The sequence below is a fragment of the Colletotrichum paranaense genome (assembly GCF_030867605.1).
Source record: "Colletotrichum paranaense strain IMI 384185 chromosome Unknown Scaffold_4.1, whole genome shotgun sequence".
Lineage (NCBI taxonomy): Eukaryota > Fungi > Ascomycota > Sordariomycetes > Glomerellales > Glomerellaceae > Colletotrichum > Colletotrichum paranaense.
Genome location: NW_026848962.1, coordinates 2,891,006 through 2,905,345, shown reverse-complemented (window position 1 = coordinate 2,905,345; position 14,340 = coordinate 2,891,006). Strand labels below are relative to the sequence as shown.

Sequence of the window (14,340 nt, the reverse complement as noted above, 5' to 3'; positions counted from 1 at the left end):
GGATATTCCTCCCTCGTGTCAACATTTGCAACTTGCAAGCCACAGCCTTTTTGATATTGGCACCAATTCCAATCAGAGAAGAATCCCGTCAGGTCTGCCTCGAATCGGAAACAGTCACCGCTTCCTTCCTTCTCGTCTCCCGATCCCGGCATTCAAACATCCTCTGCACTTTCTCTCGGCCAAGGCCCCCCCTCCCTCCTTCCCCTGCCGCCTCAGAGAAGATCTTTTCGTACCCGTCGCCGCTCGCCATCGATCTGTCTGCCCATATCCCTTCTTCTTCTTCGCCCGTTCTCGTTCGTGTAACATCTCCTTGCGTCGGCTCTCTTCCCCGTCCAAAACCAGGATTTCCGCAGTCGGTCAAGCACCTCAGCGTCTCGACCAAAAGTGGCTACAAGTCTAGGCTGCTGAAATTAATACATGATCTCGCCTGCCCTTCTTTCTCGACCTCTCAATTGTTTCCTTCTCGAATACGCTCGAATCTCTTCAACCCGCTCCCTACTCGCCTCCGTTGGTGCTGCAGAGGCCAGCAGCTCGTCACACAGAGCTGCCGTCCAGCAACACGGCATATCACTTTGGTCTTCGGATCCTCGAGGCTTGTACCTCCCACCGGCCAATCCTTTTCATTGTTTTAGTCTCTGTGGGTTCTTATCGACTGGGAGTTTCGGTTCTTCCTTGTGCCACGGCCGCCATTTGTGCCACCTCTGCCTTTCGAGCCACGACCTACGCTTCATCTTTCGGTCCTTTCACATATACATCAAGGGGGCCGGGTCTCGCAGCATTGCAGACTGTATCTCAGCTGTTGAGATACGGAGGCAGGTATGCTTGCAGCTCTTTCCCCAGGATGCACTTCCCTACGCAGGAGACAAAAATGACTGACCTTATGACCCAGTCGGTCTTCGAGTCGCTGCCTCAATCAACGGCTCGATCACTCACCAAAGTTACCAAACTACGTCAAAGCGAAGACCTTGGTCATCAACCGGATTCATGGACGGTCAGGACGGGCCAGTTGCCGACATGGGCGAGAAAGTGCAGTCCCTCAGCCAGTCCCAGATCGACATTATTATCGCCTTGGAAAGAATTGGCGCGTCCCTGTCGTTGGTCGGAGTCACTCTGATATTTATTACCTACTGGCAGTTCAAGCGCATTCGAAGTGTTCCAAATCTCTTCATCGTCTTCGCGTCGATTGCCAATGTTGGTGCCAGCATTGCCTGCGCCATGGGCTACGACGGCATGCGAGCTGGAGCAGAATCGGCTCTGTGTCAAGCACAAGCATTTTTGCTCGAAATGTTCGTCTTCTTCTTCATTTGGCCTTTTCTGTACAGGCAGTGCTGATGACTCGATGCAATAGGTTCATGCAGTCTGACCCGTGGTGGTCTTTCGCCATGGCTGTCAACGTCTACCTCGTCTTCTTCGCCGGTGCCAATCCTTCTTCCTTCCGACGCTACATTTGGGTCTACTGCGCTATTTGCTTTGGCTTCCCCATGATCCCAGCCGTTGTTTGTCTCCTAGTCCGACCTCGTGGCCCAGATGACCTTATCTACGGAGATGCCACCGTACGTAGACGATCTTTCTGCATTCTCGCCATGAAGTACGGTGACTAACGTTCGCAGATATGGTGCTGGATAAATCATGATTGGTCCAAACTTCGTATATTCACTTATTATATTCCCATCTGGACCTGCATTGTCGGGTCATGCGTCATTTATTTTGCCGTCGGCTACCACGTCTTCCATCACCGCAATCAACTCCACAACCTTACCTTCAGCAATACCGGAAGAGACTGCAAAGACACATCGTGTTCGGATGAGCGAGACTCAGCAGAAAAGGTACGTTGTCAAACCGCCAGAGCTACTTGTGAATTGGCGTGAAGTTGACGAGTCTCAGAACCTCACAACCCGTACCGAGTTTTTCTACGGAACCGCTGTGACGGATATACAAATTACAACGATGGCACCCAGGCCTTGGACTCCCCAGGTGCCATCCATAGCCATTACAAAGCGGTCGAACGATCAACAGCCCCGGCACCAACAGTCATGGCGTACGAGTGAAGAGGATGGACACTGTACACCAAGCCCTCGGTTCGAAACCACGTGCACATCAGACCCCCCGCCACGAAAACCCCGTCGATCTGTCTTTCAACGGATTGGGGGCGTTGGTACAAAGTTTTCTGCCAGGTTGGATCGTCTAGATCCTGTCAAGCTTGCATACCTCAGAACCAGTTTCATTTTTGCCATCTCTGTTTTGGTGACATGGACACCAAGCTCTATCAACAGAGTTGTCAATCTTCTCAAGCCCGAAGTTGTCAGCTTTGGCCTGAACGTCGCCAGCGCCACAGTCCTCCCACTTCAAGGAGTATGGAATGCCGTCATCTTCTTCATGACTAGTTGGACGACATTCAGAGACGAGTGGAAAGATAGGGGTTCTCGTCACCAGGTCCGACTTGGAAGTTGCGGTATCGAAAGTCGCCAAGGCGGCGTTGGGATCGAAATCCTTCGCAGCGGTCACCAAGACAGGTTCCGAAACGGTCGCTATGGGCACACGAAAGCTATCGGCAGCGATCAAACGAGTGAACTCGAGTTGACAGTCCCTTCGGGAGTCGGTAACGTCCGAGCAATGAGAGGATCTTTTAGTATATGATTCGTCGATTGCACCTACCGGAATTTTATGAGCCACAGATGAAGATTGCCGTATGAGAGACACCGTATGATTGTGAGGTGGTTGGGAATGACTCTGGATGTCAATATGGGAAATGCTTTGGGAGGGGGTGGCGAACACTTGAGCGGGACTTCTTTGACCGAGGAGGATACCAACATTCATTCACATATCACGGAAGATTTTGGAGTCGTATATTAATCGGAAGCGTGGCGGTCGGTCACGCGCGCGATCCAAGTACTTGCAAACTGCCTGACCATGTCGGCGATACAATGTTAACCATGGCAAAATGCCATCCTGTTTCCAACAAGCCATGGATACCTTTGAACGAGATGTCTGGGAAGATTCGCAGACTAGAGCGTTAGCCAGTTCTAGCCTTTGTAGGCTCTGGGTTCGGGATAGTCAAAGTTTCTAGTGGCTTGACCTGTAGCTGCTCCTATTTGAATGATTAGCAGTTAGGTTCGTCCGTAACAATACGCATTCAAGTTGATCCCCCTTGGAGGCGGGCATTAACTTTCTCGCCAACTCTGCAAGACGGCAGGCGCCTTCCAGAAGGCTCATTCTTCGGATTGTGACAGGCCCACTTCTTCTCGAGCGGAGGTCAAGGCCGGGTGTTCGCGAGATAAGGTGCTTCGTTAGCCCGGAAAGCGAGTGGCTCCGGTGCCTCACCACCTGCTGCCGTCCGGGCCGGCGCCGTACTCTAGATCCGGGGTTTCAGCAAACGAGCATGCATGCGAACACTTTGTGGGAACACAGCGAAATTCGGCGCTCAATTTTGGGACTTGAACGTTGAGAAGTTCTGCAAAGTACCAAGAGTTGGAAAAAGGCCATGGACTATGTCCATTTGAAAGAATATATATGCCTCGTCGTAAAAGTCGACGATGGATAGTAAGTTTGGTAGGTATACACAAGAAAATATGTGAAAAAGCGCGTGCTATATACAGCCGAGGTGTTTTCTCCATAGAGATTCGGTCCCTCTTAACCTCCAATCATGCTCATTCGCGGCATCGGCCTGCTAGGCTAGAAAGAGCCTAATACACGGCGGGAACGAGCGAGTTGACGTAAATCTCGAGGTTCGCATACCCGCCAGCACCAATCTTCATACCATCTGAGGCATCATTAGGGTTCAGGCCGTTGGCAGTCTCGTAGTCGTCGGGGATTCCATCGCCATCGGTGTCCTTCTTGGCCGTGCCGGCCGCGATGTCGCCCGCGCCCCCCATGTCGGCCTCATCAGAGATGAGCTTGCCCGATTTTCCGTAGGAGAGGAGTTCTTTCACCAAAGCGGCGTCGACGCTGTCACGAGCAATGGAGGCGCCGACCTTGGCTGCGACGTGCGCGACGGCGTCGGCGGCGGAGAGGAGCTTCGCTGGGGCGGGGTAGTCAAAGGCAGTGGTCTGGATAGCCATGTTGGAGTAGCAGGTCGTCGAGACGCAGAGGGCGGCGCCGTTGAGCACGCCGTCCTTGTTGGAGTCGTAAAAGTTATCCTTGACATAGCCGCGGAAGTTGGCGTTGCCACGCGTGAAGGCCGTGACGGAGGTCGAGGGACCAGAGATGAAGTAATTCTGGATGATATTCGCGTAGCTCGCGCCCTCGGAGTCGCCCGCGATATAGCCGCCGCCCCCGCCCCAGTTGTACACAGCATTGTTGATGAAGGAGTTTACGCCCTTTACCTTGGGGTTGCGCGTCTTGTTGTCGATGTAGAGGTTGCGGAAGAGGGAGACGCCGCCCTCGTTCGTCTGCATGAGCCCGCCGCAGGAGTGGGTTTCGAGCCCCTGACCGATGATAGAGTCCGCAATGGTGACGTTGGAGACGTCGCCGTTGATGGAGAAGGTTTCGTCGCGGCCCCAGGAGACAGAGACGTGGTCGAAGATCATGTTTTTGCCGTCGGCGATAGTAATTGCGTCTTTGCCTGAGTCGCCGCCCTTGCCCATGCGGATGCGGATGTAGCGGACGATTCCCTCGTTGGCATTGGACCAGGAGAAGCCGTTGCCGTAGACTGTGATGCCCTGTATTGTTTTTTTGGTCTTAGTTGCTCGTCGTCATGTTGCGTTCAAGTTCGGATTCGGTGGTCACTTACACCGCCAGGAGCTGTCTGTCCTGCAATGTAAACGTTCTTGGACACCACGATCCGGGCGTCAATCTTGATGACGCCGCCTACGTCGAATACGACGATTCGGTTGGGTTGAGAGACGGCATCACGCAGAGATCCCGTGCCGGAGTCACTGTAGCACAGAACAAAAGTCAGAGAGAGTCCTTATTTAGACACCTGGCGCTAAGTGGTTTGAGTACTTACTTGAGGTTGGTAACCTTGTACACCGTTCCAGTCCGACCACCAATCGCATTTCGGCCGAATCCTTCGGCGCCAGGGAAGGCTGAGGGAGCGGCGTCGGCACGTTCGACGACTTTAGCCGAAGTAACGGCAGTACCGGTCCAGTCGGCAGCGGGGAGGGCGGCCGCGCCTTGGTAAAAGATGGCGGCCGCGGCCAACAATGTCGCGGAAGCCTTCATGGTGTGTATTGGATCGTTGGAAGGTGGGAAGGTCGAAGCGAGTGGTGGGGGGCTAAAGTGAGAAAAGGCGAAACGGAAGCGAATGTACCAGACAATCCCGAAACCAAACAAATGGGTTTGGGTAGAATTGAAGCTTGAAAAGAAGCTATAACAAGGGGGGAGCCGAAGGGATGGAATGGATGGAACAGCACGCGTAGCAGGATAGCGACGAGATCTCCAAGGCTTCAAGAGGAGAACCCAGAGCCGAAAGATGGGACGAAAAAAGGAGTCTTGGGTTTAGTTTTGTAGGTTTCGTTTCTTGGTTACTTATGTAGCACTCTTGATGGACAGCTTCTTCGCGGTGATGATCCACCGGGATGGGTGGTGTGGTGGTTGCTCAGGGGTGGTGTCTTGCTTGTCACCACCCATCCCCATGATCCATTCCGCCTTGTCAGTTTACGGGAATTGGAAAGGGGCGTGTATGCACATGGGGGCGGGACGGAGGTCAGCGCGTGTAGGCTGTTGGTGGCATTGAGCCATACATCGGTCGTGGTAGCTGGTTCGGGGATGCTTGGCCGCACGGGAGGTGATGTAAAGAAGCATAGAACTCTTGCACCTGGTGTATTTTTTTCCGTTTCCATTGATCTAGTCCCGGTGATCACCTCCCAGTGTGAAGTCACTTACGGAGGATTCAGACAATTCAATCCATTGAGCACATCTAGCCTGCCTGATTCGGACTACAAGTAGATGTATCTAGAGACGATTGGTGGGAAATGGGCAGAAAGTTTGAGCTCCCAAGGGGGACGGCGGACGGGAGGCGTCCTCCGAAACGGGCAGAAATGGTGGGGAATCCCTGGCGTTTGGGTGATATTGAAGGGGCAGAGGACGGAGCCACTCGGGGCCGGGGTGTGGTGAATTCACGGCGGACGGCGGAGGATTTTTGGTTTCTCAGGTTGATGATGGTGGCCGGAGAGTTGTTTTGCAGTTACATGGTGGACATTAGCTTTGTTTGTGAGATACGAGTGCGCAGAGTGCGAGGCTATTCTTACCTTACAAGGAGGCCATAGGTAAAGTAATACGGTGAAACGGGTTAAAGGGGGAAGCTCTTCGGCCTTGCGCATGTCCCATTCCCATACTACGTACGAATACCCGGTACACGCCTACGGTGGTAAATCTGCAAAGTGAGATGCTGGATTAAGGTTGGATTAGGATGCTACTCTGCATCATTCGGCCGATGACTTTCCCACCTGTCAGACGTCATTCTCGATAGTGTCATACATGATTTGTCCAGGTCTGTGATGCGTCAATCGTGAAAACCGATAGCCTAAAAGAATGAGAGCTGATGACTTGAAGGCCCTTCTCTCGTGACTTGGCTTTCCTTTTTGACAGTTACGATCGGAATCACAGTCTGAAGGGGTAGGTGACCAAATTGATGTGAACACGACACACTTCACCATCATCTCATCGACGCGTTCTTGCGATGAGTAAGACTCGAAGCCATCACCTCAGGCGGCAAGCCTCTAATATCAAGGTTTACGGTTCAGATTACTCCATGAGGGTTCATCACGCCTTACCTGCCATCCGATCTCACTTCAGACGCTGTGGCCAGTGAATGTGGCTCGTTCGAATTTGTGGCTGAGCGAGACTTCCTCATTCCGACAACCTTCGGAATCTCACTCAATCTGGTCAACCTCGACTCGTTTGGTGAGATGTGAGTGAGTGCGGCGATTGGCCTTCTCGCCGAAAAAGCTTTTGTCACCTTGGGCATTTGCTTGGCAAAATCGGACAGCTCGTGCCGGGGGAAGCTTGGGGACCGTCTTGGCCGAGGCGAGTGAAACGGCAGCATGGCAATTGGAGCGCTGAGAAGCGCTAAGAAATCCCCAAAGCAACAGCTGAGAGAATGCTCCGTACTTTGTACCTACGGAAACATAGGTAGGTAGTATTACCGTAGCTAGAGAATGGGAGCGGCGATGTCGGAGGCAGGGGAGACGTTGCGGTCAAAAGATGGCACTGCGGAAAAAAACCTTTTCTTCCCCAAATGCGCTGTGGTCACGAGCCGTTTGCTTGAGTCACGTGGCTGAGAGATGTCGAAGCTCTCGACCGACTCAGTTTCCCTTGCACATACGCACACGCGCGACAGGTTTGGTGTGGTTGGGGTAGTGAGACAGCATAAAGCGGGTGAGGAAGCTGGGGCACGTGTTCTTCAGACTGAGGTATGTCGATCTCTCAGGCACAAGAAACAGGACTCATTGCTCTGCTGAGTAAATTGTTGAGAATTGACTGTGTTGACCGAGGCTACTATTCGATACTCACGAATAAAGGGCTTGAATGAGAGATTGATGCCTCTGCTTGAAAACTTCAGCTAGAGCTGTTATGCGGCTGGACGATGTTGTTCAAGGCAGAAGAACAGCGTCGGACGGATGCAGTGCGAGGTAGCTCTGGGCCTGCCCCTGGGCTTGCCTTCACTAGAGCATTGCAGAGTTGACGTTTGTGACGAGGGTTGCTCAGCGGCTGACAGTGTTCGTTCATCGGAAATTCCTGAACTCATGAGCCAGGTCTTTTCGGGGCGGTTTCCATTGATTACTTTACTTCAAGGTCGGGTAATGGGTAAGCGCAACCTGCCGGTGATAACGGCCTTTGCCGGTCGACCGTTCGCCCCTCGCCTACCCCTCACCTCGGTACTGGACGTGACATGCATCGTAGGCCTCCAAAACTGCCTCTTATTGGAGATATCTGCCAATGCGTACTTTTGTATCCAATTTGATAAGTAAAGATATCAGAGAATCAGAGAATAGAATAATATGAACAACTGAATTATCATTACCGACAAGGTAGGAAGCCCCGAAAACGGAGATGCCGGGCCTGGAGCAATTCGGCAATGGTACCGGTCTTTCTCCGATGTGGCCGATGTACAGCCCCGCCAATCACAGAGTATCCCGCGGCGGGGTGTTTGGATGACTAAACCTAAAGTACCCTCCAGGTAGGCAGCCCCGCTAACCCCTCGATGCGAAGCACCTGCGTCCCGCCTGCACCACCAACTGCGACGAAGGCCGTAACGCCGCACTGCCGCAACGCTGTCCCACGCACCCACGCACTTCCCTCTCCCACTTCCAGTCTCCCACTTCATTCCCTCCCCCCGGGCCTTTGCGCTTGTTCAGAACCAAAACGAGATATTTTACCCCCCCAGAAGAAGGGCAGTCTCAGTGTCATTCTTAACCTTAGTCACGCAATCCCCGTCCGGAACACAGAAACTCCAAAACACACCCCTCAGCAAACAGAAACGTCCTTTTTACCGTCATCCTAAGAAAAACCTCCAAGCTCACTGTTCAATTACTTTGGCCAACGTCAACTACTCAACAAAAGAAAAAAAGTACGCTTTTTATCGCATTTCATACTTGATCTACCATCACTGCATGACGTACTCGGCGCGAGGCTGACCAATTCCACCTCTTCTTTTTCTTCACAGGCAGATCCCGTCATTCTCCGTCCCCCGTCCCCTTCCGCCCGCTGCTGCCTTTGGCCCAGGCACCGACCGAACCGATAGCCACATTCCGAGACACCGAACCCCTCAAGGAACATCACGGAGCCCTCGCCGACCTTCCCTTAGCTCCTCCCCGCCCTATCCATAGTCGATACCCATTCTCTCCTCTCACAGGACCTCGTACCATCCAACCTCGTCATTCGACCGACGACCGACGACAGAGACCCAGCAACCCAAGGGAACAGAACAAAAAGTTGATGAGAGCTGGTTTCCGGCTTTTCTCGCCCCCAGCCTACTACCACCGTCCGCCGACCTCTCCTCTCCGGCGTCTCAGCACGCCGCGCAGCAACAACCCCTTCGCCGCGTCCATCACCGCCGCCGCCCGCCCGCGAACCCTCACAATGGTCGCCACCCCGGAGGAAATCGAGGCCATGGCGCCCCCCGGCTACTCCTTCCCGGAGCACCGCCTCCGCCTCCAGCAATCCGAACCCGACCGCGAGCCCCTCGTCCTCGTCGCTCCCGGCTCCTACAGCCCCATCACCTTCCTTCACCTGCGCATGGCCGTCATGGCCGCAGACTACGTCCGCTACAACACAAACTTTGAGCTCATCGGCTCCTACCTCTCCCCCGTCTCCGACGCCTACAAGAAGCGCGGCCTCGCACCCGCCTGCCACCGCCGCCGCATGTGCGAGATCGCCGCCGAGCAGACCTCACGCTTCCTGATGGTCGATCCCTGGGAGGCCGAGCAAACGGCCTACGTGCCCACCGCCCTCGTCCTCGACCACTTTGAGCACGAGATCAACGTCAAGCGCGGCGGCTGCAACGGTAAGCGCGTGCGTATTGCCGTGCTTGCTGGCGCCGACCTGATTAACACGATGAGTCAGCCTGGCGTCTGGTCACCTTCTGATTTGAGACATATCCTGGGTGACTTTGGTGCTTTCGTGCTCGAGAGGGCTGGTGTAAATATTGATGAGGCACTCGGTAATCTTAAGGAGTACGAGGACCAGATCTACTACATTCCGCAAGTCGTTCCCAACGATGTTTCGAGTACCAAGATTCGATTGTTGCTGAGGAGGAATATGAGCATTGACTACGTGAGTTTTCCAAAAAAAAAAAAAAAAAAAAAAGTTATTGCAAACGTCTTGAGGTAACCAACGGCTAACATGTATCTAGCTCATCCCTGCTGAAGTCATCAAGTACATTGACGAGCACGGCCTCTACAACGAAGACGACACAGCAACAAACGAGAAGGGAAAGGAGAAAGAGGTACAATAAGAATGATTTTCGATTTCTTCTAAAATGCTGAACGAAAGGTATTTCGGACAAACGCCCTGTGGGAGTTTGTAGAAAAGAAAAAAGAGGAGAGAGCGAGACAGATGCGAGAAGCGAGGGACATGATCCCAGATCCAGATGAGACAGAAAGATCAAAGAGCAAAGAGGAGGAGAAGCAGGGGAACAACTGGCGTGGTTATCAGCGTTTGGGTTTTATGAGACGACGGCACAAAGTCTATCCATTTCATTAACTGTTTTATTTTTTTTCTGGGTTTAATTAGGTGCATAGGGCGGGCTTTGTTATGAAGAGCGAGATATCTATATCTTGAACTACAGGGACTTCTCCCATTGAACAACCAAAGAGTCTGCATCCCCTCGTCGGGGCCGTTAAAGCCTATTTCGTTTTCAACCAGGTCGTTGAACATCGAAGTCTTGAATCATGATATTTAGTATCCGGCGGTCAGAATCCTGAGGAAGGGTGTTCACAGCAGGGCGGGCTTGCACAAGACCGCCGGAAGTAGACAACAGCGCTACGTTTCCAGACATAAGCGACTGATCAGGAGCCTCGATAGGTGGCTGCCATGGTTCGATGGGTATGCCAGGCTTAGAATTGGTGTTCAACAGCCAAAGTGGCACTTCAAGGGTGCTATCTACTGTCTACCTGAACCAGGCCACCCTCTCCACAACCGCTGACAAAGTCGCCATGCCCTTGAGACGAGGCCCAATGTACGCATCCATATACATCGTCTTTCTTTTCTGGCCTCTGCTATCATGTGATGGCCAGTTGTCTCGAAACTGCCTATTCTGCGATTCGGATCGCGCTCTCATCGTCGAGATACCTGACAATATCTGTGATGGGAGGCCAGTGGCTGAGACTCCCAAGATTATAAGGCTTCCAGTCAAAGTTTGCGTTTATCTTCAGGTTCCTCCCCCCAGGATCCATATGGACGGAAATCTGGAAGCGGCAATGCCGCGTAATGGGATTGTTGCCAGCACCTGTGGTGATGATGTCGAGAAGCATAAAGTCACCCCGTCTTAGCTCGAATTCAGAAGCAAAGTACCTAAGCGTGAGCTCATGAACACAGATATTCCCGATTATGGGCAGCTGACAGAGGGTGCAAGTGCCGTCCTCGGTCGTGAGGCGGCAGTCCATGCCGTCGTCGGAAGCGTAGCGAGGCTTGCAGACTACATGCATTCTCGAACCGGGGCAATGACTTCAAGAAGTTTTAGGAGCATGTCTTACAGAGTCTTGTTGTTCCGGTAAAGATGGTCAGCGACGATGCTCTAGCCTTTTGGCGATGTGACTGCGTTTCTGGCAGACCAATGCTATCACTTTGCCGATATTCTTGAAGTTCTCGTCAATGTGGGGTGGGATGCCTTTTCCAGAGCCAAAACTCTCCAGGGATTCTCTCTGCCCTTCATTTTGTTCTGGAAGATAGACTGCATGTGGTCGGCAACATATCTTGGGAATAATTGATGCTGGCGGTTCGCCGGAGGAAAGCCTTGTCATGTTGATAGATCAGGAACTTGATCTGCAGGTGCCCTCCAGGTGGTGACTAAAGCCGCTATAACGGAGGTCATCCAGGAGGCTGGTGACTCTAGGGAAGTCGCGGCCATTGCTCCTTACGAGCACGCCCGGGTCGGAGATGTCAACAAGGACATTCTTCTTGCTGTTTCTGTCCTTGTAGCCCAGCGTCACACGGGCGGACTCGGTGCCACCGTCAGTGGCGAGTTTTTCAAGTAGCTATCTTAGCTTCAGATAATCCTAAATTGGGATGGAAGAGGATACCGATCCCAGCTTCAATCTGCGGAACATTGGACCATTTCTGACAGGCCCAGGATAGACGCCTGACTGAATAGGGAGACCGATCATGGCCATGATTTAGCAGATCGACAACGAACAGATGATAGTCCACAAAGCCTGGGACCCTCCTGAGAAGGCAGACAAAGGCGTTGCCGCGTTGGTGATAGAGAAAGGGCGAATTTCGGCGTCGTCTATAGGCTACGTTAATAGAAGGAACTACTGCATCACAGGAAGAGAAATCGAAGGCCTCAGAAGACTTTCTCGGAAGAAACAAAGAGCCTCTCTTCGGCAAAAATCAAGGGTTTACAGTCCCCTCTTATTGGTGACGGTTTCAGTTTGTTTGGAAAGTTGCAAAGAACGTGATGGAAAGCTAGGAAGGTCAAAGAGAGGAATGGTAGAAACCCTCCTCAGACGCTTTCTTTTAGATGGGGAGTCTCCGTTGAATTTGGTGCACGTCACCAAGGGAGCACTCGGAAGATGGCAAGACGAGGGCATTCGACGTCAAGGGCTTGCGACTATGTGTCCGTGACCGGTGAAGTCTTCGAAGAAAAGTGAAGAAGGGGAATATATCCGCTCACATTAATTTCACTCTCATATTCAGTACAATACAACACTGTAAGGGATATTCGTGAAGTAGCTAGGGTAATTCGAAGTAGTTAAAATTGAGTGTGTTGAATAAAACGTCCATTAGACGTACTGGACAAACCCTTAATTTCCCCGGTGAGATTCTTGCGACACTTGTAGATTTTCACTATCGGGAAGCTTTAGAAGAGTGATTTAGATTCTCTTGTATACATAACTTATCCTAAGTGACTGCGATTATACCGAGACATTCATTCTCTTCGAACCAGGTTCACGGCGGATACGGGAAGTAGACCTTGAACAACTCGAAGCAACAACCCCATTCCCAAGTCACTTCAAACATCATGAAAACTGAATTGCATATGCATCTGAAGAATTTAAGTAACATTTGACTTTGAGCGTAGTCTGATGACCCATCTTGCCCTCTCTGTATCTTAGGAGCCAAACACCGGAGACCGATAACAGCTTTACGATGACTACACCGTAATTGCAAGTTGCGCAAACTCGCAACTCTGAACCTATAAACAGAAGCCCTCTTCGCTGGAGTTTACGACTCTACAGAGCTATACTAATAAACTCTGCAGGTTGTGCAGCTCTAGAAATTCAAGACCATTTGAATCATGAACACTTCAGGAAGCTCTGAGCAGAGGAACATTTGCTCGAAAATATGACAGAACGGACATTAAGAGACGGGCTTAAAGCATTTTCTTCAAACTGTTAGCCTAAAAATAGCGCTGAATAAGTATATACCTATTGAAAATTGGTCACAGGGTTCAGGAGACGATCATGTTGTGGTCACTCAATTGGATTGAAAGCGCTTATGGATGGGCTGCTACGACTTTTAAGCCCAAGTGAGTTAATTCCAGACACAACCCCTCCACGAGAGAGCCCGAGTTATTCAAAAAGTTTACACAAACCTGAAAACATTCAACTTTCCATAACCGAGTCTCTTTGCATTGGAGAATCTCTTCGCATAATGTTGGCAACTTTTGAGACCGAATGCGAAGATGATATCTATGTATTTTCAAAGCCAGAAACGACGCAACATCAGGATATTGGAAAATTGATTCGAAACATGATTCTAATCCAGTGATCATATCGTTCGTTAAAGCCACATTTTACACATACCGCGCCAGAACATAAATTCATAGGTAATCTTTTGGGTTCAGCCAAGGCATCTCACATGGCTTTCCAGGGTCCAGTATGAGGATGCTCGCTAGTTTTCGTTCTCGTCATCATCAACGTCCAAACGCTCGTAACTCCCAAACCAGTAAGCGTCAAAAACACACCAAACCCAACACGCAATATCTCCAACTCGGCCCCAAACCTAGAAACCACATGCAAACGCAAGACCGGGGGGGAAACATCGAGCCAATGATACTTCTACTACCCACTTTCTCAAGAAACTTAGGAGTTGAGTCCGCCGGGCAGGATTGACTTTCCACTGGACCCCTTCACACAGAATCGTACATCCAGTGAATATCCCCAGGAGCCTGCCAAGCGGACAACACGCACATTTGCACATGCAAGACGCGGGCCCAAAGTGTAATACCCCAAAAGCGTCAGCATGACCCCTCTGACTACCTTACACTAAAAATGCTCATCCTCTTGTTGGTTCCCAGCATCGAACCCTTGGGACCCCTTTCTCCAAACCATGAGGAGGGAGTGAAGTCGTCATAACATGATACCGCTACAAACATTCAACCTTTCCAATCATCCTTCCAAGAAATCCCACTCATCTCACCCTGCTCTGTTGGATGAGGGATAGCGTATAATGTTCTCCTTTCATTCTGACTGAACGTGGGCAGTCTTGATCTCATCTCAGCGTGGGAAAACTCAACCACGAAACTCACTCCAGTCACTCAAACCATCAAGTCTGAAGTCCCGCGCGCTTATCCCACATTTTCATGACGCGTATCACCGTGGAAGCAAACTAAACCTAGATGCCGATACTAACACCAACCAGCCAACCAAGCGGAAAGGAAAGCCTATCTGAAGCCATTCATCCCACTAAGGACAATCCCTCCAGAAAATGCAGGCGCGATATACGTAGACAAGATAA

General features: G+C 51.4%; 5 protein-coding genes across 5 annotated transcripts; 2 read left to right on the top strand and 3 right to left on the bottom strand.

Annotated features, from left to right (window-relative positions):
* Positions 1 to 417: 417 nt before the first annotated feature.
* Positions 418 to 2,637, top strand: CPAR01_05981 (G-protein coupled receptor; the record flags this gene model as incomplete). The annotated part of the gene is made up of 5 exons (XM_060490255.1): positions 418 to 637; positions 890 to 1,286; positions 1,349 to 1,553; positions 1,611 to 1,826; positions 1,879 to 2,637. 5 exons carry the CDS (start codon positions 418 to 420, stop codon positions 2,635 to 2,637), a joined length of 1,797 nt encoding a protein of 598 aa, XP_060351721.1.
* Positions 2,638 to 3,683: 1,046 nt separating this feature from the next.
* CPAR01_05980 (pectate lyase C) lies at positions 3,684 to 5,160 on the bottom strand (the record flags this gene model as incomplete). Its single annotated transcript, XM_060490254.1, has 3 exons — positions 3,684 to 4,658; positions 4,730 to 4,874; positions 4,946 to 5,160. 3 exons carry the CDS (start codon positions 5,158 to 5,160, stop codon positions 3,684 to 3,686), a joined length of 1,335 nt encoding a protein of 444 aa, XP_060351720.1.
* A 2,983-nt stretch (positions 5,161 to 8,143) lies between these two features.
* CPAR01_05979 (nicotinate nucleotide adenylyltransferase) lies at positions 8,144 to 9,895 on the top strand (the record flags this gene model as incomplete). Its single annotated transcript, XM_060490253.1, has 3 exons — positions 8,144 to 8,252; positions 8,606 to 9,714; positions 9,794 to 9,895. The coding sequence occupies 3 exons, from the start codon at positions 8,144 to 8,146 to the stop codon at positions 9,893 to 9,895; spliced, it is 1,320 nt and encodes a 439-aa protein (XP_060351719.1).
* A 796-nt stretch (positions 9,896 to 10,691) lies between these two features.
* On the bottom strand, positions 10,692 to 11,087 carry CPAR01_05978 (uncharacterized protein; the record flags this gene model as incomplete). Its single annotated transcript, XM_060490252.1, has 1 exon — positions 10,692 to 11,087. One exon carries the CDS (start codon positions 11,085 to 11,087, stop codon positions 10,692 to 10,694), a length of 396 nt encoding a protein of 131 aa, XP_060351718.1.
* Positions 11,088 to 11,411: 324 nt separating this feature from the next.
* On the bottom strand, positions 11,412 to 11,771 carry CPAR01_05977 (uncharacterized protein; the record flags this gene model as incomplete). Its single annotated transcript, XM_060490251.1, has 2 exons — positions 11,412 to 11,636; positions 11,724 to 11,771. The coding sequence occupies 2 exons, from the start codon at positions 11,769 to 11,771 to the stop codon at positions 11,412 to 11,414; spliced, it is 273 nt and encodes a 90-aa protein (XP_060351717.1).
* Between the last annotated feature and the right edge of the window lie 2,569 nt (positions 11,772 to 14,340).